The sequence below is a fragment of the Orbicella faveolata genome, unplaced genomic scaffold (genome assembly GCF_042242905.1).
Source record: "Orbicella faveolata isolate gen_17 unplaced genomic scaffold, um_ofav_v1 contig_25, whole genome shotgun sequence".
Taxonomy (NCBI): Eukaryota; Metazoa; Cnidaria; class Anthozoa; order Scleractinia; family Merulinidae; genus Orbicella; species Orbicella faveolata.
Genome location: NW_028301553.1, coordinates 20,861,123 through 20,883,776, shown reverse-complemented (window position 1 = coordinate 20,883,776; position 22,654 = coordinate 20,861,123). Strand labels below are relative to the sequence as shown.

The following is a 22,654-nucleotide window of genomic DNA, read 5'->3' as shown; positions in this document are numbered from 1 at the left end:
GGAGATGTGAGAACAACGTTTACCATAAGACTCAAGAGGCGGCCCTCTTTCCTCCCTCATCTTGAAAATAGACGAAGTCATTGATCTTTCCCTGTATAGGAAATTTAATCCCGAAATATTTGCAACTATTAAGTGAGTTTAAAAGTCCGCCGAAACTACTGAGCATGCGTGCTGCTTAACGTGTCATATTCCTAACACACGATAACGAATTGGACTCCACCAGATGTTCCCTCCCGAAGAATGAGGACACTTGAGTTCAAGATTAAGTATCACACATAAAATATCTGCTCTACACTTTAATTTCTACACTAAGCTACATGTAAGTGAATACGATTGTAAAAACTATCTTTACAAAATCACAGAGTTATTTTACTTTCTATGGAGCTTAAGTCCTTAGTACTGAACTGTCGTAGATGTTGATGCATATCCAGAGTCACAACTGTCTCACTGTGAGCTTGTAGCACGGACACCCACAACAAAAGAGGGAGCAAGCTTTTCAGAACAAAGCTGAGCTCTTGTTGCAGGCCTGGCAAAAAAATTAAAATTATTCAAAAAGCAACGTCTTGATTGGCCAAGTCAGCTGATAAAACAGTCATTCAGCCGCGAGATCGTCAATATTTGCATACAAAGTGTTGTCATACTCTTTGAGGTTGACGTAGGTCTGTAACAGAAAGGTAAATCATATTATTAGTAAGCTGTTATTTTCACGGGCAAATTAACAGTCACAGAGAAGACGAAAGCTACAAACGAATGGTAAAAACATAATCCATTATATAATTATTAAAAAGACCTGAACCCCAGCTGCAAAAAGATTTTCAATTATATTTTGGAAGTCTTGATGTCTTAGCCTAAGTAAACAGTCGTCGTTTCGTGCAAATTTTACCGGTCGTCGACGAAACTGACATCAAAGCAAAGACTTCAAACTGATAATGTAACCCGGCACTACCCATTTCCGACATACGTGCCTTCAGTTGTCATAGCTTAGTGTTCTGGAGAATTTCGTAGCAATATTTCGGCTGTATTTTGGGGTGAAGTAACAGAGCCCTGCGATAAACAGCTCGACCTTCTGTATGTTTTAGGAATTGAAGTCACAACGAAACCGGTTATGACTAAAATAAAGGTATAGGTAAGGTAAAGTCTGCATACGAGCCAAGTGGCCAACTAGGCTGGAGCTTATCCCGGTTTCTGTAGCATGAAGCGACTAGGAGTATTTCATCTCCCCCCTGGATGGGATGCTAGTCCATCGCAGGGTCACCCCCAGCATTAAGTTCGCCAGTACCCATTTATACACCTGGGTGGAGAGAGGTACTGTGAGAGTAAAGTGTTTTGCCCACAATGTCCGCGGCCAGGGCTCGAACCCGGACCGCTCGATCCGGAGACGAGCGCACTAACCATGAGGCCACCGCGCCTCCCGCATGACTAAAATAAAAACTATATACTAGTAGTAATCAAAGATCATGAGTGCGTTCGACACCGTCACTTTCATATATATACCTTAAATGACTTAACTAGCTGACTTTCAACCTCTGTCTATTGCTAAAATCAACATTTTTCATGAACAACCGAGGTTGTACACAGACAGATATAGTGTCAAAGTCCCTGCCAGTGAAGAGGTCCCCTGTATAGACTACGATGGCCGATTTGTTGTTCAAAACGTTGCGTGACGGCGCCAGTTTCCGTAGACTCGCAAAAATAGTAGCCCTTCAAAATTTCATGTTTTGACGTAAACTCAGCATGAATTCAAAACGTAAACAAGAGAACAAGCTTAAACTCTGACCTGTAAGCAATTTTAAAGCTCCCATTCGATTTGCGTTCATGAAAATTTTCTCGTTTGTCCAAAGGGAAATTCGGTTTGGTTTGTACAATTTCATAATTCAGGCTCTGCGTCTATGCCAAGTTTTGTTTGTTATTTTTAATTTACTTTCAATGACCTGAGACTAAAGGGGACCAGAAAAACATAATGACGTCGCTGTCATCCCTGGCGGACTTACACCCGTATTGCAGCCCCTTGACAAATGTATTAACAAGCCGTTTAAGAACAAGGTACGCTCCCAATATCAGGCTTGGATGGTGAACGGTCCGTTTACTTACACTCCCTCGGGGAAAAAGCGGGCGCCGAGTAAGGAACTTGTTTTACAGTGGATCCACAAAGCTTGGCAAGAGATACCCGCCGATTTAGTCGCTAACGCCTTCAAGTCCTGTGGAATTTCGAACGCTCTGGACGGCACCGAGGATGAAGCTGTGTGGGAAGAAGAAGGAGCTGGAGCTGATGAAGCAGACGACGAGTTCGAGAACGAGTTCGACACGGACAGCGAGCAGGAAGAGTAGCCGACAAGACGAACAACAACAACAACCACCACAAAAGCTCTTTTCAGAGCTACCCCGGTTCTTTTCAGAACTACCAAATCTATAAAAGTCAATGACCAACAACTAGTGTCCTTTTCTTGTGTTGTTTACACTGTAAGTTCTTCTCAAATTGTGATCTTAAGATTTTGTTGCGCGAAAATACTTGGCTATAAGACGCACCCCAATTTTACCACTTACTGGCCGCCCAAAGACAGATTTTTCTCGAAAAACCGTGCGCCTTATAACCGAATAACTACGGTAATATAAATAAACTGTTATTCACCTAGCCGTTTAATTAGCTGAACATTTTTTCTAGGTGTTTGTTTACATACCATCATTATCTAGTTATATGTGCGGCTTCTGTTTCCATTCATTTAACCCGCTATAACGAGCTAGACAACTCGGTAAGATGGTTCTATAACCGCGAATCATGGCCATGTACCGAACTACACAACTCGGTTAGTTAAAGTAATATATTTTGTGCACAGAAATCAAAGTCAGCAAAGTGAAACGACACATTTCCTCCATCGATTTATTCCGCACAAAGCAGTGTTGGTTTTTGATCGAAGACAAGACGGTAGACAACAAGCAGCCACACTGCACCTTTGCGTTTATCTCAAACGTTGTGTACATTTCGTGAAGACATCGATAAATCTTGCTTACAAGGTCATTTAACGCCATAACTCTAACTTCAAACTTCAAATACGCAACTTGCCGTTAGCAGCAGATAAACACATGGAGACGCGACGAGCACATGGAGACGCGACTAGAATGAACATGATGTCATTCGCCCCTGAAGAATTTTTTTTTGGGGGGGAGGGGGGGGGGGCTAAACTGGTGTCCCCCTATAGATAGATAGATACACAGGTCTCAAATTTTTATGCATTACGCGATTAGAACTGCGTTCTGTCGAACGTAATAATGATATATTCTTCAGAGACAAAGTATACGCCAGAAAACAAGAAAGCCTCTGGCGCTAGTTAGATCACAGACAGCGTTAATTTTGGATCACTACGGATCGGAAGGAAGGAAATATAGGCGATCGATTATGCACCCAAAAGAAGACTTGAGTTCATAATCGAATGAAAAAAACTGAATTGATGGTCTGATGGTTGACTTCAATTGAGTATAAATAGTATAGAATGATCTTTAAAAGAATATAGAATGAAAAAAACCAGAATATCCAAAATTTGTTTATAAGTATTCCACAGCAACCTTTCCGTCTGAAAATCGTTACAATCAGTATATTTACTACATTTTGGCAAACAGCAATTATCAGCATGCAGCAGATCACTTTAACAAACAGTGCTTTCTTGGAGTAAGTATTGATTTACGTAAGTGCTAATGGGATTACATGCATGTATTATGGCATAGGATGCAAAGGTGTGATAAAAATCGAACTAAAAACTTACAAAGAGGGAAAATAAACATTATCAAATTTGCATTACTGAATATGAATGACAGGTTACAAAGAGTGCTTTCAGCTGAGTTTACCTTGTGGTTTCTTTCCATTTCTTTCATCGTTTCCTTTAGTTTGGCAAACGTTGGTCGATCGCTGGGATTTTCTTTCCAACACTTGAGCATAATCTGGTATCTAATAAATAAAAACTGTTAGCAACCGCAAGAAGAGAGGAAAGACGATTTGTCACTACAATTAAATCATTCAAACGACCACATGGCATTCATGATTCAACCGAAATTTTGTTTGTTAGAAATTTACCTTTAGGATCTATTCTTAAAAAAACGGTATTAAAATCTTTTAGCCTTTTTAAGAGCAGCTTCGCCTAAATATCAACTAGACTTGGAAATAGCGAAAAAATCGAATTTCTTCAAACTCGCCCAGAATGAAGCCCTACGGGCACTAGTTACAAAAATATCGTTTTAAGTTCGATAAATCAAAAATTATTTTTTTCCGCAATTTTTTCGTTTCGATGCCCCAAATCGGCCAAAATCCATCGAAAATGAGCGGCATATTCAGAGGCTCGTAAACTCAAAAGTAAAAATCTTCATTACAAACTGATTGCACGTCGTATTTGTACTTCCCTTTTTGTCTATTTAGAGCTAAATAGATCGTGATTTGATTAGAACGTAAATATTTGACGAATTTTCTAAATTAACGACCCAAGACAGCTTTACAAGAGGTCTACATTTAGCCTATTTTCAAATGCTAAAAAGGCGTTCTGGTACACGGCTTTTCCCAAAACGACTAGTTTGGTGTGAAAGAGCATTCTTTCTTCTTCAAATTAGTGAAATAAAATTTTTGGGTAAATAAAATCGCGAGCGCTGAGATAGCGAACTAAATGCAGCACTTCTTCCTGAAAACGTGACCTTTGACCCGAGCGTAACGAAACCGATTACTGCAAGAAAACCCGGAAGAAAAGCAAACGCTTCGTTATTTTGAAACAATTTCTAGTGATATCTCTCCGAAACCATGATTGCAAGAAACTATTTCCAGATATGAAATCTTCCAGGGTCAAAAAAGGAGCTAAAGGGCGCATTTTGACACAATAACTTTGTTTGCGGAGAATTGAAGTCAATGACCGTTAACGAATTCCAGTGAAATTTGCAAACTTGAAGTATGTTAGCCGATACTTACCTGAATATTTATATTAATAGAAGAGTCGTCTTCTTGGATTAACCTTCAAAAGAAGCAGGATCCAGATTTCAAAACCTCTAAAAGAGGAAATGTTTAATGTTCCGTGACCTGCCCGCTGCTATAAATTAGCTTAAATTCCATGCAAATGCCGACCGCATGTTTGTCGTAAAACCAACTGAACTCCACTGACAGTTTCCATGGGCAACCCCAAAATAAACAATCCCCCAAAATGTAAAGTGAAATTGACTGTCTTCATGAACAGTTAGAAGCTAGAGTCAAGTTCCATTACCTTTAAAAAGAGCTTGAATTTATTTGTTTGGGTCGACTTTGTCAACTACTCTCACGTTCGAATGCCGCGAATCGGTCACGCCAAAACAGTGCAGACCGTGCAGACTGCAGAAAACACCGCGGTCAAACGTCGGGCACGCGCAAATTGGTACATTTTTTGGCAGCCGCGCGCCAATTTCCCGCGCAAAAATTTAAAGGAAAACATGGGAAACAACCGGTGTCACGCAAAATTTACGAAAAAAAATTGAAAAGTCCATAGAAATCTGTAAAAGGAAAAGAAAGCAGGTAAAAGGAAAACTTAAGACTTTTCAGACACAAAGTTTATTAAGTTACCGGTATTCTGTTGATTTACCATTTTGTTTTGAGCTTTACCAAAAAAGTTTATAAGTCTTAAAACCCGTGTCATGCTACGAGCCGACAGCGTAGTATATTTTTATTTGTTTTTATTAATCACACGATGCGTGACGCCGGAAACGGACGACAAACGATGTGTAAAAGAAGGAAAAATGGGAGAAGAAAAAGACAATTGCAGTGATTCGGCTTCGCTCAGACGAGGTGGAAAAATTTTGGCAAGGACTGAGGGATTCCATCCGGATCCTTGATTTGTCTGAAGCACAGGAACGAGATGAATCGAAACGACAAATGATGTTCATGTCCATCGTCATGGGGGCATAGCTGGCCAAAATACCGATCCCAAACCGACTGTACCTGGTCTTTGACCAGGTGGGAAAAGCTTTTCTAAACTACAAACCTGGAAAAAACTGGTGCACTAAATGCAAAGTCGAGGCGGACAAAAAATTCAAGGAGCACGGAAAATACATACCACGGAAGAGAAAGACCTGCAACAAGCAGAAGGTAGAACAATTTTTAACTCTCAAGTCATTTCTGTTAGGTCTCGTTGTACCGGCTAAAACATAAACAAATATATAAATGACGAGGAAAATGTCATTTATAGGATACCGATGACCCACGAAAAGAACAGTGTCATGAAAATATTTTGGCCGCCTTTTAGTTGCTCCATTGCTCGCACATGCGCAGACGTTTGACCGCTGTGTTACTGCAGACACTTGTTTGGGCTTTTCATTGTGACTCCTTTTTTTGGGTCTAGTTACAAAATAGTGTTAAATATATCTGAAAGTCTGTCATTTATCCATAGGCTGCACAAGCGCAGAATTGACTTTTGATTCAATAGACAAACGCGTACAAGACTTTGTATGGAAACTTACTCAGTCTGCACGGTCTGCAGTGTTTTGGCGTGACCGATACTACGCAGTATTCGAACGTGACAGTAACTACTGAGTGAACAAAGTAGAATCAAGCACTTTTAAAAGGTAATGGAACTTGACTCTAGCTTCTAACTGTTCATGAAGACAGCCAATTTCACTTTACATTTTTGGGGATTGTTTATTTTGGGGTTGCCCATGGAAACTGTCAGTGGAGTTCAGTTGGTTTTACGACAAACATGCGGTCGGCATTTGCATGGAATTTAAGCTAATTTATAGCAGCGGGCAGGTCACGGAACATTAAACATTTCCTCTTTTAGAGGTTTTGAAATCTGGATCCTGCTTCTTTTGAAGGTTAATCCAAGAAGACGACTCTTCTATTAATATAAATATTCAGGTAAGTATCGGCTAACATACTTCAAGTTTGCAAATTTCACTGGAATTCGTTAACGGTCATTGACTTCAATTCTCCGCAAACAAAGTTATTGTGTCAAAATGCGCCCTTTAGCTCCTTTTTTGACCCTGGAAGATTTCATATCTGGAAATAGTTTCTTGCAATCATGGTTTCGGAGAGATATCACTAGAAATTGTTTCAAAATAACGAAGCGTTTGCTTTTCTTCCGGGTTTTCTTGCAGTAATCGGTTTCGTTACGCTCGGGTCAAAGGTCACGTTTTCAGGAAGAAGTGCTGCATTTAGTTCGCTATCTCAGCGCTCGCGATTTTATTTACCCAAAAATTTTATTTCACTAATTTGAAGAAGAAAGAATGCTCTTTCACACCAAACTAGTCGTTTTGGGAAAAGCCGTGTACCAGAACGCCTTTTTAGCATTTGAAAATAGGCTAAATGTAGACCTCTTGTAAAGCTGTCTTGGGTCGTTAATTTAGAAAATTCGTCAAATATTTAAGTTCTAATCAAATCACGATCTATTTAACTCTAAATAGACAAAAAGGGAAGTACAAATACGACGTGCAATCAGTTTGTAATGAAGATTTTTACTTTTGAGTTTACGAGCCTCTGAATATGCCGCTCATTTTCGATGGATTTTGGCCGATTTGGGGCATCGAAACGAAAAAATTGCGGAAAAAAATAATTTTTGATTTATCGAACTTAAAACGATATTTTTGTAACTAGTGCCCGTAGGGCTTCATTCTGGGCGAGTTTGAAGAAATTCGATTTTTTCGCTATTTCCAAGTCTAGTTGATATTTAGGCGAAGCTGCTCTTAAAGTTGTTATAAAAGAAATGATGTTTATGGGGTCTCGTTAACAAATCTGGTAAAAAGAAATGGTTGATAGTTAGCCACTGTATGTACTCTTATAGCGGGTTCTTTGTTGATAATATCAGTTTCCTTACCAAGCGCTTCAGTTTCTGATAGAGCTACAAAAATATCCACTCTAATATTTAGAGAGCATGCTACGATTAATCAAAGAAATTACAGCTTGATTTATTAAAGACTTGATGCATGACGCGGCTTTAAAATATCCAAAGTTTTACAAAGACTGTATGGGCTCATCATGCAGGGCATTCACAACCTAAAAACAGTTTGCAGCTTTTGAAACTCAATGCCCCTTCAATATCACAGCCAGAAAGCTAAAACTTTCACCGATTAAGGTATAGACTAAATGAAACACTTTATTCTGCGGAACGTAAATAAATCATTAATATTTTGACTTTTCCTAAAAGTGATGTAAAGTAGCGCTGTGTGATAAGCGGTAGCTCGCCGAGCGAAACACCGGGAGTTCAAATCCTAGTGCACTACTGATTATTTTTCGTTTTCTTCATCATTGGTTTTCCTTTTTCTTTCAAGAAACCATTTACCGAAAGGTAGCGTTTGTCTTTCCGTTTCTTGTGTTAAAAAAATCGTCTGGAGCCTTTAATCATTCGTTTATAACGATTGATTTCGAATTCACAATATCGCGTTGGTTTCTGAAGGAAAAACCACAAAGACTTTCCCTGAATCGAATCGCTAAGGAAGAACCATAAGTATTTTCCTTACCATGAAAAAAATCGTTATACCTTCCACCTCTCGAAAATAACTAACTTGACACGCTGCCAGCGACTGTGAAACGGCCTTAGATGGCTGATGTTCGAAACCCGGGAGGACTCCTATATGAAAAGGTCCGGGATGCTCGTCGTCTCGGGTACAAATCAAGGAATCTGGTCTCCTTTAGGGTGTTGATGACGAAACGTCATCATTTTTAGCTGTCAAAGTATCCTTTAGGGTGCACTCGAGGAAATGATGATAAAAGAAACGGTCTCATTTAATTTCTGTTTTCAGGCTTGATTTCCGCTGATCTCTCGAGTACGCGAGTCGGGTCTACAAGTGCGCGCGGAATCCTTTCTTGAACAGTGGCGAGTAATCGAACCTATTCTGTTTTAAGCGGTATCTTTTAGGGGTTTAATGAAGCTCAAGCAACGTCCACATTAGTCTCCCTTAGGAGTTAAATTCAAATTTTCCGACGAGCATCCCTTGATCCCTTGTCTTTTCATATGGGAGTTCCCCCCACCGGGTCTCCAAATGTCTAACGGGAAGTGAAGAAGTGAAGGAGTGAAGGAGTGACGGATGGAGTGATGGAGTGAAATCGTTCCACCACTGCAACTTGAAAAATAATAAATATTTTCTAAGTTAAAAAGGCAAGATGTAAACAATGATCGCAGCAAAGATTCCTCTGAAGGCAACAGTATGACACCAGCGCGTTGCCAGTGATCTGTTTGTTCGTGTTTTGGCAACCATTTTTACCGCGTTATTGCATCACAACGTTGTCTATTTAAGCGCACACATCGGCTAACCACGCTTCACATAAAAAAATGTGCAACAAGACATGTATTTACAGTTTGTTATCCACATGTTTAGGCTTCGGCATTCTGAATCCCTCCTGAAGTTTCGTTGCAATTTGACGAGGGTTTATTCCTGGATAAGGAGATCCACCTAGATGTGATAAACACAGGTAACATGATGGTTTGCACGACTCAGTTACAGCTTAAATGTAAATGATGTGTAACTAAACCTACCTATGGTGAGAATCTCGTACAGCAGCACGCCATAGCTCCAACTGCCAAAACAATAAACATAAATGATACATTACTGGCATCAAAAAGTTGTACGGAAAGAGAAGTTGGGGGAGCAATGGAGGGCAGCAAAGGTTGTTAAAGTCAACATTGTTTGGCTCTCTGATATTGCCCTTCTTGTTTCTTAGTCTGTTGAGCAAACTGTGATTCCCAAGAATTCGATCTTTTTAGAGAATCGCTCTGTCACAGATCTAGATGTATATCTTTCAAATCCGAACTTACTTTCAAAAATTATTGCATCTAGTTGTTATGTCAGGATAAACTTCTTTAATTGTGAATCGCTTTTACCAACTCTACACGAAACACTTGTTTTGGGCCGTCAAGGGAACACGTGATTATCCAATCAAAGCGGGAGACGGAGGGGGAGGGGGAAAAACGGTTCATAACGGGCCTAGGCATGTCTGGGTATTTTTGATGCAATGGCCGCTCAAACTAGTAGAAATATTAAGCAACAATGATAAGTAAACCACGAGACGTTCAACATCTTCACTAACCTTTCCTTATGTACCCTCCACGAAGTATATATATTAGGCAACCATCACGATATTATCACAGAAAATTAATTAGCCTTTTCTTCCTCGGTCAATTTTCATAATATAAAAATCAGTGACCTCCCTTCGTTCTTTCTTTTATTCTCAGTCATTCTGGTTTGATTCAAAGGTCGAGCCACCTCCATCCTCTCTAATCTCGAAGGTCAGTCTGTACAGTCTGGTTGTGGGTTCGAGTTCCCACGAGTTCGAGATATTTTTTTGCCTCTTGGGGTAGCCCATTTCATTTCCACAGGTGCAACGCTCAGTCTTTTTCATTGTTGTTATTTTAAAAGTAATCAAAAGCGATTATGAGCACCTGGTAAAAATCTTATCCTTCATGAGCTTTTATAAGCCCTTGACAAACAACTCAACGTGGAGACAAATGTTGTTAAGTTGTTTAGCACTTACACGTCACTTTGTGTTGTGTAGGTTCCATATAACAAAGCTTCATAAGCAGTCCACTTAACAGGCAACCGGCCCTGGAAGATAAACAAATAACTTAACAAGACGTCTTTATGCTATCCTATGATATTTGTCAGATGTTTATCAGTAGTCCCATTCGGTCAGGCTTATGTACTCACTCGACTTTGTTTGGTGTAAATATCATCTTGCTGAACATTCCTCGCCATCCCAAAATCTGTCACCTTACATTTCTCTTCTTCACCAACAAGAACATTTCTGGCCGCCAAGTCACGATGGATTATCTAAAACAGATGTCATTTTTAGTTGATCTGCTTTACTGCAATTGTGTTAAGTCATATTCTACTTCGAAAATAACCTTTCAGTCATTGAATAGCAATTATTATAGACTTTCACCTTCCTTGAAGACAAATAAGCCATCCCGTCAGCTATTTGCCATGCAAACCTTATCAACTGCTTTGAAGTTAGGTTGGTTTCCGGCTTTCTATCCGGGTTATTAAAATACGTGTCATTGAGGCCACGACTCTTCCTCAAATAACCCAGCAGATCACCGTACGGAACATACTCAATAAGGACCAGTAACGGATCTAAAGAAAAAGAAACACCGGTATCACGTGAAGCGCAAAAAAATACAGAGACGAGAAAAAGAAGATTAAACTTCAATTTTAGGCTGGAGCGTTAACGAATAGAGGTAGTATATAATTCGCACTGATGTGAAGTTTAAAGGCAAGGGCATATGTACGTGCAGTTCATTTTAAAGCGTAAAGTACCGGTTATGAGCCTTCTTCCTCTCTTACAAGCCTCCTTGGTTAAAGGCCTAGCTGTTTGCTTATTTTTAGGCAAGATTACCCTTTTAAGGCTCCCCACAAATGTAAGCCCTCCCCATTCAGCGTTTCCGTATTAAAACCCTTCACAGATGTGATTACACTTCAAATATAAATAGGCCAAGGAAGATTTTAGGCCAATTGTCAAATGTGCAGTGAATCAACGAGCTTATCTGGTAGTCAGGCTCTTGTTCCTACAAACTTATAAAGCTGCCATTCAAAATAATGGAGGAGCAATTTTGTTCACACGTTCCTAAAAATTGATGTAGACGCATTCATTAATGTATACAAATAATATCTTAAGACCATTTCCTTTACCGGACTCAGTAACGCATCCTATCAGCTTGATCACGTGAGGGTAAGGCTTCAGTTTTTTCATCACCTCAAGTTCTGACAACAGGTCCATCCTGTCGGACTCAGGAGCGTTTTCTATTACAGGCAAATCAAATTAACCAAACGTGTCAGCCTGTTTAAATGAATGAATGGATGAATGGACGAATGGACGAATGGACGAATGGACGAATGGACGAATGGACGAATGGACGAATGGACGAATGGACGAATGGACGAATGGACGAATGGACGAATGGACGAATGGACGAATGGACGATTGGACGAATGGACGAATGGACGAATGGACGAATGGACGAATGGACGAATGGACGAATGGACGAATGGACGAATGGACGAATGGACGAATGGACGAATGGACGATTGGACGAATGGACGAATGGACGAATGGACGAATGGACGAATGGACGAATGGACGAATGGACGAATGGAAGAATGGATGAATGGATGAATGGGCGAATGGCTGAATGAAAGAATGGAAGAATGGATGAATGGACGAATGGATGAATGCATGCATGATTGAATGAATGAACCAATTGTTCAATGAATGAATGAATGAATGAATGAACGAATGGACGAATGGACGAATGGACGAATGGACGAATGGACGAATGGACGAATGGACGAATGGACGAATGGACGAATGGACGAATGGACGAATGGACGAATGGCTGAATGGATGAATGGATGAATGGGCGAATGACTGAATGAAAGAATGGAAGAATGGATGAATGCATGAATGCATGCATGATTGAATGAATGAATCAATTGTTCAATCAATTAATCAATGAATGAATGAATGAATGAATCAATTAATTGATCCATCGATCCATCGAACTATCGATCGATCGATCAATCCATTAGTCCATCAGTCGATCTATTTTGATAATGAATTGATCACTTAAATCAATCCAGTCGAACGATAAGGCTCCGTCCACACTACGGCGGAGGAATTTAAAAACGGAGGTTTTACTCGGGAAACGCATCAAATGTTTTCTGTCCACACAATGCCAGAGGAACAATCACCGCTCATTTTTAAGTTCCTCGGGTTTGAAGAGCGTTTTCGAAAAGCTCCGTTATCGTGACGGATTAGTACATGTGGACTATAGTCCTAACCTTAGAAATAAAACTGCCTATTGAAATTTCTCGGGCGAAGTGTGGACGCTTCCTAACTCAATTCTGACAACGGAAGAATGCAAGTTGTCTCTTTAACTAAAAGTTTTCTATAACCTTTCAACATTTTCACGGCCACAGTTATGACCCCTTGGCTGCCATAGATGTTCTTAGCTGTTGCCTCAGCGACTTGGGAGAAAGCCCCCTTTCCGATATTTTTAATGATATCGACTTGCTCTCGACTGATCTCCCAGCTTCTTGTTAACGGATGAAGCGGCGTGTAGTCTCCACCACTGTTAGGAATCTCGTAGGCTGTGCTGGTAATGTCGCTTGCTTCTGTGGACTGAATTTCTGCTTCGTGGTGGTCAACAGGGCTCTTGAAAGGAACAGGAAATAAGTTATGAAGCTATACGACAAAACTAACTTCATCAGCGTAACAGGAGCTGCCACAAATGTTCACGAATGATTCGAATCCGTGGTGGGGGGGACTTCTATCCGGGCTGCTCGTCAGAAGTTTTGTAAAGAACCCCTAAGAGTTACCAAGTTCCTGTTTCGTGGGCCCGGCTTGAAACCTTTTTCACCACTAAGAGGTACCAATTCTAAAACAATGCATTAACTGATACTTTCATGATTTTCAATACCGATTGATACGATTGCTTCGAACATCTTTTACTTGTAAAGTTTTTGAAAGCATTGTCATAAATCAGCTGATTGTCAAATATCTCCTGTCATATTTTTTCGGCTCAATACCCTAAAAGATACCGCGAAAGCTCCCGCTGTGGACCGTTTGAGGCTGAACATCCTAAAAAGTACCACAACTGCCTTTTCAACCCCTCAAAGGTACAACGAACACTCCCGTCCTTTTTATTTGGCAGTTCCCCCTCCGGATATTCGAAGGCATTCATTTTATTTATAAGAAAGAAAATTTCCTTCGTGTATCTATGCCAACCTGCCGTTTCTGCTAGAAACAGCTTTTTCCGTGAGCCTATACCAAAAGAGAAATGGAAGGAAGAACTTACCATCTGAATGGCATCCGTACGTGACGAAGACCTGCTAATACTGCAATTACAAAACATTTCATTTTGAACTCTTTGAAATAAGCACTGCCTCCTAAATGTGTAGTTTTATTAAAACCTTCCCTAAGGCAAAGGATAAACTATAAAAACATTTGAGATTTTTCACAACTGAACTTTGATTGTTGTACTCACCGCTGTCCACACTTAAGAATGTCTGAAAAACAAGAAAATATGAGAATGACAAAATATATAACGAAACGAAATGGGCTGCTTTAAAAAAGTATCATGCCACGATGCCTTCATAAGGGATCTCTTTTTATGACTTTTGTGAACTATATTAAGAAACAGCATGACTAAGAGAATCGGACACATTTTAGTTACGCTCGTATCCCAGACAACCGAGACTTTTTCCGTTGCACGCTTGGATCGGCCAGAGGCAAACTTGACATGGACTCTGGAAGGTTCTCCTTAAGATGGACTTACGGGAAGACTCTGCCCAGAAGGGCTACATATCAGGATGAGGGTGTATAAATGGGGAGGAAATTTCACGATTTGAACAGCAGAAAAGGATAGGAAAAGTATCCAGTAGGGGCCATTTCAGACATAAGTAACGGCTAATTTATTCAAGTATGAGGAATTGAGGGTAATTCCGCTTGGACGACTCGATAACTTTGTTAATTTGAATTTTAGTAAGGCATGTGATACGATTACCTGGACCTCGACGTATTCTCCAGTGGATAACACCAATAACAACTATGATTATCACCAATAGGATTATGACACTGAGATAAACAGCATGAAGAATCTCCAATTCTCTATCGCACCTAACAACTGATAATGTTCATAATAAACGTTAGAAATAGGAACACGTGTTCAGTTATGCAGGTACACACCGAATTGTCTCATTACCTGTTTGATTCTGGTTCGCAGTGGATCTAGTGGACTCTACAATAACAGGAAAGAAGACAGAATTAGGATTCACACTAAAAACAGTACTCGAAGATAATAATACTCACTATTCGGTAAGGATTCAAATAAATCTATTTACTGTACAGTTACTCATTTGTTTAAAAAAAAAGAAATTTGGAGATCAAAAATTAGTGAAATAATTTGTATTTTGTTGTTATTGTACCTCCTAAAACTCTGATCCTCTTTATGTTGTTTTTTTCTCTCAAACTTTCTCCATATTTGTTGGTTGCAGTCACCACTAAGTCATACTGCTGGCCTTTTCTGAGTGTGACGACGTAAGCATGGATAGAGACATCATAAATGACTTCAAGCTTTCTCCAGTCTCCTACGGTATCGCTACTTGTAACGTTTCTAATATACACCGTGTATTGTGTGATGTCCGCTCCATTGCTAGTTGGTGTTGTCCATTTTAAGACCACTTCATCGCTGTGTATCTCGGTGGGCACGTCTATGATGTCTGGTGTTTCGGGAATTTCTGAGGATAATGATATTCAAGATACTGTTTGCTAATAGTCGGATAAAATTTGTAGTGTTTCCCCCATGATTTGTTCCGAAATAGTAGTTTAAGTGACATCTTGCCATCATCAAGGTTGAATATTCAATTACGGAAAGCTTCTGGATATCTTACCGATAGCCTTTGTCCTGATAGTCTTTTGCCCAGGTGCACCTTCAAAGACAGCATTTCTGGCAAACACCTCCACGTTGTACTCGGTATCTCTCTCCAAATCTCCAACAGACTGACTGGTTATTCCAGGGTCAGTTAAATTCTCATTCTTTATCTCAGTGCTACCCTTTAGTATGACCACTCGGTATGCTGTCACAGGAATCCCTCCATCATTAGTTGGTGCAGTCCATTTTACTGTCAGTGAGGTGGCTTGAATGTCTGTGGCTGAAGATATGATGACCGGGGATCCTGGTTCTTCTAATGAAATCAAAAGAAGAAATTTGATTTGAATCATTATATCTCTCTTTGTACTGAAATGAAGTTGACAACATGTTATAACAGTCCATCACCTTGATCGTTAAACTAGTGGTAACGACGTCTTTTGAATGCGGAAACCCGTAATAACCGGGGAAAAGAATCCTTTATTTCCGGATTTTAATTTTACAATTTTTAACGTCCATGGCTGTTAACACTATATAGGTCTAAAACCAAAATATGTGATCGAAACGTCAGTTCAGCATTATTACTTTCTACAGCACTTAAGTGAACTGGTTAACTTTTAGATCATAAGAGAAAGGGGCTTTTAAATAGCTGGACTAGTAAGCTCAAATACTTTGTTAAGCATAAACATACGTATTTGTGCCAGAGTAACCGAGACGTCTTTTAAAGGATCAAGGCCATTGTGAGCGACACACTTGTATTCACCAAAATTTTTTTCATCATTTAAGGACACCTCCAATGTACTTTCTTTAGCTGTGACTGTCTTTAATTCATTTCCATCAGGTTTGTACCAGGTGAGTGTTGGTGTAGGAACACCATCTGACACACACTTCAACGTCACTGTCTGACCAATCCAAGACTTGGCAGCTGATGAAGTAAAACTGACTATTTCTGCTGGGTCTGTGGAAGAAAAAAGGAAAAGGTTCGCTTCAGACCTAAGGCAAAAGGACTCCACCCTAAATTTTAAAGAATCTCTTGCATATCTAATTGAGAAAGTCCGCAAGATATATTAAACTTACGTGTGCCTTTTAAAACAGTTAAGTCAAAAGATTGATCTAAAGATGTGAATACTGAAGATGTAGTAATAGCTCAGACTCACAACGAACCACCAAGATCTCTTTGTGAGATTGTGTTCCTGCTGAGTTGTTAGCAGTACATGTATACAGTCCATCATCTGTTCTCTTTATTTGGTCGAAGGCCAAATACGCTGTTTTCCGTCCGGTAATTTTAGTTTGTCCATTTCGTATCCATGATACTTCCGGGTCTGGTTTTCCAGTCGCTGTACAACTGATATTGACTGAAGATCCCTCAATGTAACTTCCGTTTATTAACGATAGGCTGATAACTGGTATTTCTGCGAAGAAAGAAAATTTTTGAGCAGTGTTAAAAAAGGATTACAGCTAGTACATAACATATCAATCACAAGAGGCCGCGTTTTACCTTAATTCCACACACTGCGAAGAGAGTCGAAAATACGACACGCAGCGGAGTATTTCTGACTAACTTCCAAGCGAAATGTGGTGAAACACTGTCTGGAGTGTTTGATATATCTACTCAATCGAGATATGAGTAGTTTTCAATTTACTGTGGCAAGTAATTTTGATTTGCTTTGGTGCAGCTTTACTACGTTGTGTGATTGGTTTACAATATTTTAGCGCCTCTTAATCAACTAATCAGATGGAAACCTAAACTTATTTCGACTCGGTATGCACTTTTCCCGCGCTTTTCATCAGGTACGCGCATTTGCTACGAGTCCTCATTGGTTTATTTTGTTCTTGTCTGTTGCAGTTGTTATAGGGTACTGTAATTGGGTTGGTTTTGGTTCCAAGACACTCTATGTAGTACACTTAGTTATGTATTGGTTGTCAGTAATAACGTATTATCTAATTTAAAATGTTATGTGATGGGTCAAGGGTTGTACCGGTCGGATTTTGTAAGCTAATATATTTTTGTCGTGTGCTTTGATGATTCCTCAGGGATTACTTGATGAATATAATCCTTTGTTGACTTACGACTCATGATCAATGCACCTCTTTAGCTTGGGCGGTTTGTTTTCCCATTGCAGACCACGTGATTATACTCTTGACAATTCTCTCTTTGAAATTTTTAAATACTCGCATGTGTATGAATGAATAATTTTAAGATGGATAAAAGAAAATTCTCTAGAGAATATCACGTGGTCTATAATAGGAAATAAACCGCCCAAGCTAAAGAGGTCTATTACGTATACGTTTTTGGTGATGTTCAAGTGGTCTCGACTTGCAGAGAAGTGAATCAGAAGACGATTATATATTATCAGAACGAAGGTGTCATCGTGCTTCTTCATAACTGTGGGTTGGATGGTTATCTGAAACCTGCGATGGGTAATACCCTAAATTTTGTGTTGGTTTGCGCGGAAGTTTTATTAAATTTCAATGTTTGTAAATTAAGTCGACTCAGCAAGTTGTAACCTTTTGAAAATGAAATGGCTATCGCGAAGATTGGAAAGAATCGAATTTGTAATCATTTTGTTTGGTAACTAACATAACTACAAATATTATTTTCATCAAAAGGTCATTATGTTGTTATGTTGTCGTTGAAAAATGAAATCGAGAAAGCTGTGTTTCCGCAGTCTAAGGTATTTTGATCGTGATATATTGTTAGCTGATTTGCAAACTGTTCCTTTTGGTGTCATAGATATCTTTGAAGACGTAGACGACAAACTTTTTGTGTTAGAAACACTTTTTACGGAGGTGCTTAACGAGCATGCTCCGTTGAAACAATTTCAGGTGCGGAGCAATCAAGTCTCTTACATCACAGAGGAATGGCGCAAGCGATACGCTACAGAAATAGGCCTGGAAAATATTGACAAAGGATAGGACGGATAATAATTATTAGCTATACAAAACACAAAGAAATATCTGCGCTTCATTAAGGCGCAAAGCCATAAGAGAATTCTTTTATAAAAAGGCGCAGGCAGGTGTTTTGGAGGACATACCAGCCCTTCTTACACTCTAGCAACTCTAAACAAGCAAATGACATAACGCCCATTGAAAAAGACACTGTTCTTACCGACAAACACCGAATAGCAGAGCTATTTAATGACGTATTAGTATTAGTATTAGTATCAGTATCAGTATCAGTATCAGTATCAGTATCAGTATCAGTATTAGTATTAGTAATAGTGTTGGTGTTAGTGTTAGTGCTAGTGTTAAGCTTTATTTATAGACGGTACTAAGTCTTTCTTTCTAGGACTTACACTGAACAGATAAGACCCTACGCAAGGTCAATTTCTATTTTGTCCAAGTAAGCCATCATACACGTTATTGTGATTGGTCAGCACACATTTGACTTGTCAGATTCAAATCAAAGTGTTCGCGGTTTTCTGAGTTTCACAGTTATAAGCGATTTTCATGTGCAAAAGCGATACTCGTACGGTATGCAAATAATTTATCTACAAATGACATTGCGGTAACTCTTACTGTATTTGATCTTACCGGTTGCAATAAAAGCTCGTGTCCACTGAGGACGCAAGGAGTACACAGTGAAAAATTCTAAACGGTTAATTAAACAGCAGAGGCATCTTCGAAGATTCATGTTTATTTTTTGGGTGCGTTTTCTAAATCAAAGAAATTCAGACGATAGATGTTAATTTTCTATTTTGTGCTGTATGTTTACCGTTTTTATTGGTGCTTTTTATACCTGAGGCGCTTGCCTTTCCTTCACCCAGGATGATTTAAAAGATATATGCATCCATAGACTTTTCACGGAATCCACGATGAATGAAGGAATCCAGTCAATGAATTGTGAAATTACAACTGAAGAAGTTTAAAAGCAAGCTCCTAAAGTTTTTTGAGTATATCGCGTCGCATAACCGCGTGATCGGCCGCACCGGACGAAGACGTCAAAAAAAAAAAAAAAAAAAAGCTCATGTTACAGGAAGACATATAAGAAGTGGGCCTCTCCCTAGGCCAATTAAAACAAGGCGAAAAAATTTCTTTCTTCACTTACCCACAACAAGCAACTGAACAGTATCAGATACAGATTGCGCACCAAGACTTTCAGGTGAAAGTCTGCAAACATAGAACCTTTCATCTGCTTTCTGGATTGAGTGCAGTGTGAAAGTGGCCTGTCCAGGACTACTTCCGTCCCAGATTCCACTCACACGTCCACTGTATGGAGGATTCTGTGTACGAAAGATTATTTGGAGCCTGTCTATGGAAACCAGAACATCTTCAAAGCTAACAGCAGCACTGTCAACCTTTTTTGTTCCCCACTCAACTATGTCTACGTTTCCTCCATGAAAGGCCCAAGTGAAGTTAACAGATGATCCAAGAACTCCGGTCACCTGGTTTCCATTAAAGGGCGAGGTGAACTGTGGTCCACAGACTGCAAAAGGCAAAATTGTCAGTATCTCTCACAAAGTATTAAAAACCCTCAGAAATAAAATTGAAACTATATAACTCCATTTAAGACCGAATATATGGATTTTGTAAAGGTCTTGTAACGTCTTTTTAATTCATGTATCTATCCATAATCCTTAGGAGACGGTGTTTACTTCGAAACTGAAATAACCTAACTGGTAAAAAGATGAAATCTGTATTTGGGCCCGGTGGCCCGACAGGCTGGTTTCCATGGTATGAAGGGACTAAGAGTATTTCTACCCCTTGTGGATGGGATTATATTCCTCCATCGCAGCGTTACCCACAGCTGTTCACTGTCATTTATACTCCTTTGTGGAGGGAGGCATATTTAAGTGTTTTGCTACAGAACTCAACGAAATTACACAGACCAGTGTCCCAGCTCGGAGTTCAGCGCACTATAGACAGGCGCGCTATGTCATTTTTCCTTCTCCCCTCCGCATCACTCCAACTGAGATCTCAGCAGTGGACAACACCCAAACAAAGCGAACTAACGGCATACGGCTAAAAATGTTACATTTCATCTAATTCGTCCTTAAATTGAACAGGCACAAAAATGCAGCCGTTCCTCTCTTGCTAGGGGACACTCAGTTATATACACAGTGAGCTAGACACCCGGCTGACTGCCACACGCACGAAACGCGGAAGAAAGAGGCATCAAGCAGACACCTAGCCATAGCCTGAACTGAAAAATACCACTTACAAACCCTAGAAATAAACAACTTATTAAGATAAGTAAATGCTGGTGGACAATCATAAAAGATGACTATGACGACACAAAAAAGTCGATCCGTGAGGTTTAAGGTCCCTGCATGAAGTAAACATCTGAAACTGAGATGGGTACGCAAAAGAACGTAATAAGGGCCAAGATTTAGAAATCCGTGTGGTACACTCTCACCAAATATTCAAGGAGTACCCACCCCCGGGAAAACTGCTGATATCAAAGCTTGATGTCAATTTCTTACAGTCATACTTGCGTATCCAATTTTGTTGCATTCTCCCTAACAATCTCACGTAACTTCGGCTGATGACAGCTAATGATGATTTCGCGGGAGAAAAAGTTTTGCTTTATCCCCGGGTTTTATCCTTTTAATGAATTACATCAACATTTCACTGAATAACACGGGACACTTTGGTTAACCGTATTATGAATTCAAACAAACTTAGCTAAGGCTCAGGTCAAACGTCGAACTTCACATGAGACGAACTAAGCTGATCGACTAAACTGAGCGAATTAAGTTCATGATAAGTTCGACGTTTAGTCGATCTAAATTCGAATTCTGATCGACCCGAGCTTCATCCTTTTGGATCGACTCAAATTGCAATTTACAGAAGTTCGTCTCATGTGAAGTTCGACGTTTGACCTGGACCTAAACTGTCTTTACTGTGAATATGGGCTTCAGACAACCATCTGACATGTATTCCTTTATATAATTCTATGCTTATATTAAACTTATTTGTGATCAGAATTTATCCTCTAGTTTAACGAATGTAATTTGCCCATATTTGTCACGAACACCATCCTATTTTTATTTCATGCAGCAAATGAACCAGATGTCGAATAGACACTGAATCACTGAAACGTACCTGCATGCGGAAGTATCAGAAACAGGATAAAATATAAACGGTAGCTTGACGAAAGAACGTTAGCCGCGGCCATCAGCCTACAGAAAACTTTCAAGTCTCTAAACTGTGGTGTCGCAGTCACTCAAGAAAGGAAAAAAACACTCGTTTATCGCCGCTAGAGGTCAACGTCGCCATGTTTAATCAGCCTGATCACATCACGCGAATTGAGTCACACAACACGCATGAGAGAGAGTGCCTGTAAGAGTATTAAAGCCTGTTTCCCACTGACCATCGTGTCATTATTTAAGGCCATTTTTGCATTTATGCCAGAAAATGATGAATAAACAATCGCACAAAGCAGTTCTATATTCTTTGCAAACAACCTTTTATGTCAAATCGAAAATCAGCTGAACGGAACAGGGGAAATGGTTTGACACAATTACAGGTAGACCACGTTGCTTCTTTGGTCACATGAGTTGTTGGATAAAAAGTAATAATTTACAGCTGACATCCATTCCTGGTGAAATGTAGATCAAGAAATTTGTGGTAGGGTATCTTTAGCAATTGCCATTCGCCTCTAAGCGGAAGTTAATGAGACTTAATGACATAGTTCTGTCATGTCGCGGTATATTTACTTGGAGGCGGAGGTGTCTGTGTGTGCCATATCTGTTAACAGCTTCAAAAAGAATGATATGACCATTGCTCGATAGCACGAATCCATCGTTTTTGTAACGATCGTGCTAACGTTTTAAGTCCTCAGTCATTCGTAAATATATAAAATTGTCTGCTAACAGTGTCTGTGGTGTAATACTCACCTCCGCAATAGAAATACGTCGTCAAATTAAGTACCAGGCAAACCATGCATTTTCCAAAGCTCGTCATTTCATTGCTTCTTAAATTAAGCATTGTGACTACGATATTCACAAGGCAAATTGCGAGATTTCTTTCGTCTGCTCTCCTCCACATATAGTCCAGGTCATTTCACAAGGTTCATGTCCGATAGCGTGACAAACCTTCACGTTGTAAACTTTAGATTCCAGGCTCCTCACCGTTGGTCTAACGCAAAATGGATTCCTTTAGGTGCAAGAGCTTAATGTGCTTTCGTGTTCTCTTTTCGTTTCCTTTTTTCCACAAATCAAAGTTAAGTGGTTTATCTTCATCGATTGTGATTTCCCTTTTAACTCTCAAGATAACTTGACCAGTATAAACTTAAAATCAATTTATCAGCACATTTATCATATGAGATAATACTAATAAAAGTAACTTGTACACCTCAGTGG

At 39.6% G+C, this 22,654-nt stretch overlaps 1 protein-coding gene and 1 long non-coding RNA gene across 6 annotated transcripts; one reads left to right on the top strand and one right to left on the bottom strand.

Annotated features, from left to right (window-relative positions):
* Positions 1-281: 281 nt before the first annotated feature.
* On the bottom strand, positions 282-22,431 carry LOC110048950 (uncharacterized). Of its 5 annotated transcripts, none has more exons than XM_089294261.1 (19): positions 22,190-22,423; positions 19,399-19,776; positions 16,508-16,762; positions 16,042-16,308; positions 15,373-15,666; positions 14,908-15,219; positions 14,685-14,720; positions 14,487-14,606; positions 13,968-13,989; positions 13,779-13,818; positions 12,877-13,135; positions 11,614-11,724; positions 10,868-11,058; positions 10,633-10,755; positions 10,460-10,530; positions 9,465-9,505; positions 9,285-9,381; positions 3,841-3,940; positions 282-661 (listed from the first exon to the last, which is right to left on the bottom strand). In XM_089294261.1, the coding sequence occupies exons 1-19, from the start codon at positions 22,338-22,340 to the stop codon at positions 593-595; spliced, it is 2,937 nt and encodes a 978-aa protein (XP_089150387.1). In that variant the 5' UTR covers positions 22,341-22,423; the 3' UTR covers positions 282-592. The 5 variants fall into 5 exon arrangements, with proteins under 5 accessions (XP_089150387.1, XP_089150388.1, XP_089150390.1 ...); XM_089294262.1 differs by lacking the exon at positions 22,190-22,423 and adding an exon at positions 21,396-21,593; XM_089294264.1 differs by lacking the exon at positions 9,285-9,381 and having other exon boundaries at positions 22,190-22,429.
* Positions 6,170-7,402, top strand: LOC149109363 (uncharacterized). The gene is made up of 2 exons (XR_016208689.1): positions 6,170-6,561; positions 6,808-7,402. It is a non-coding gene; the product is annotated as an uncharacterized LOC149109363 (long non-coding RNA).
* Positions 22,432-22,654: the final 223 nt, after the last annotated feature.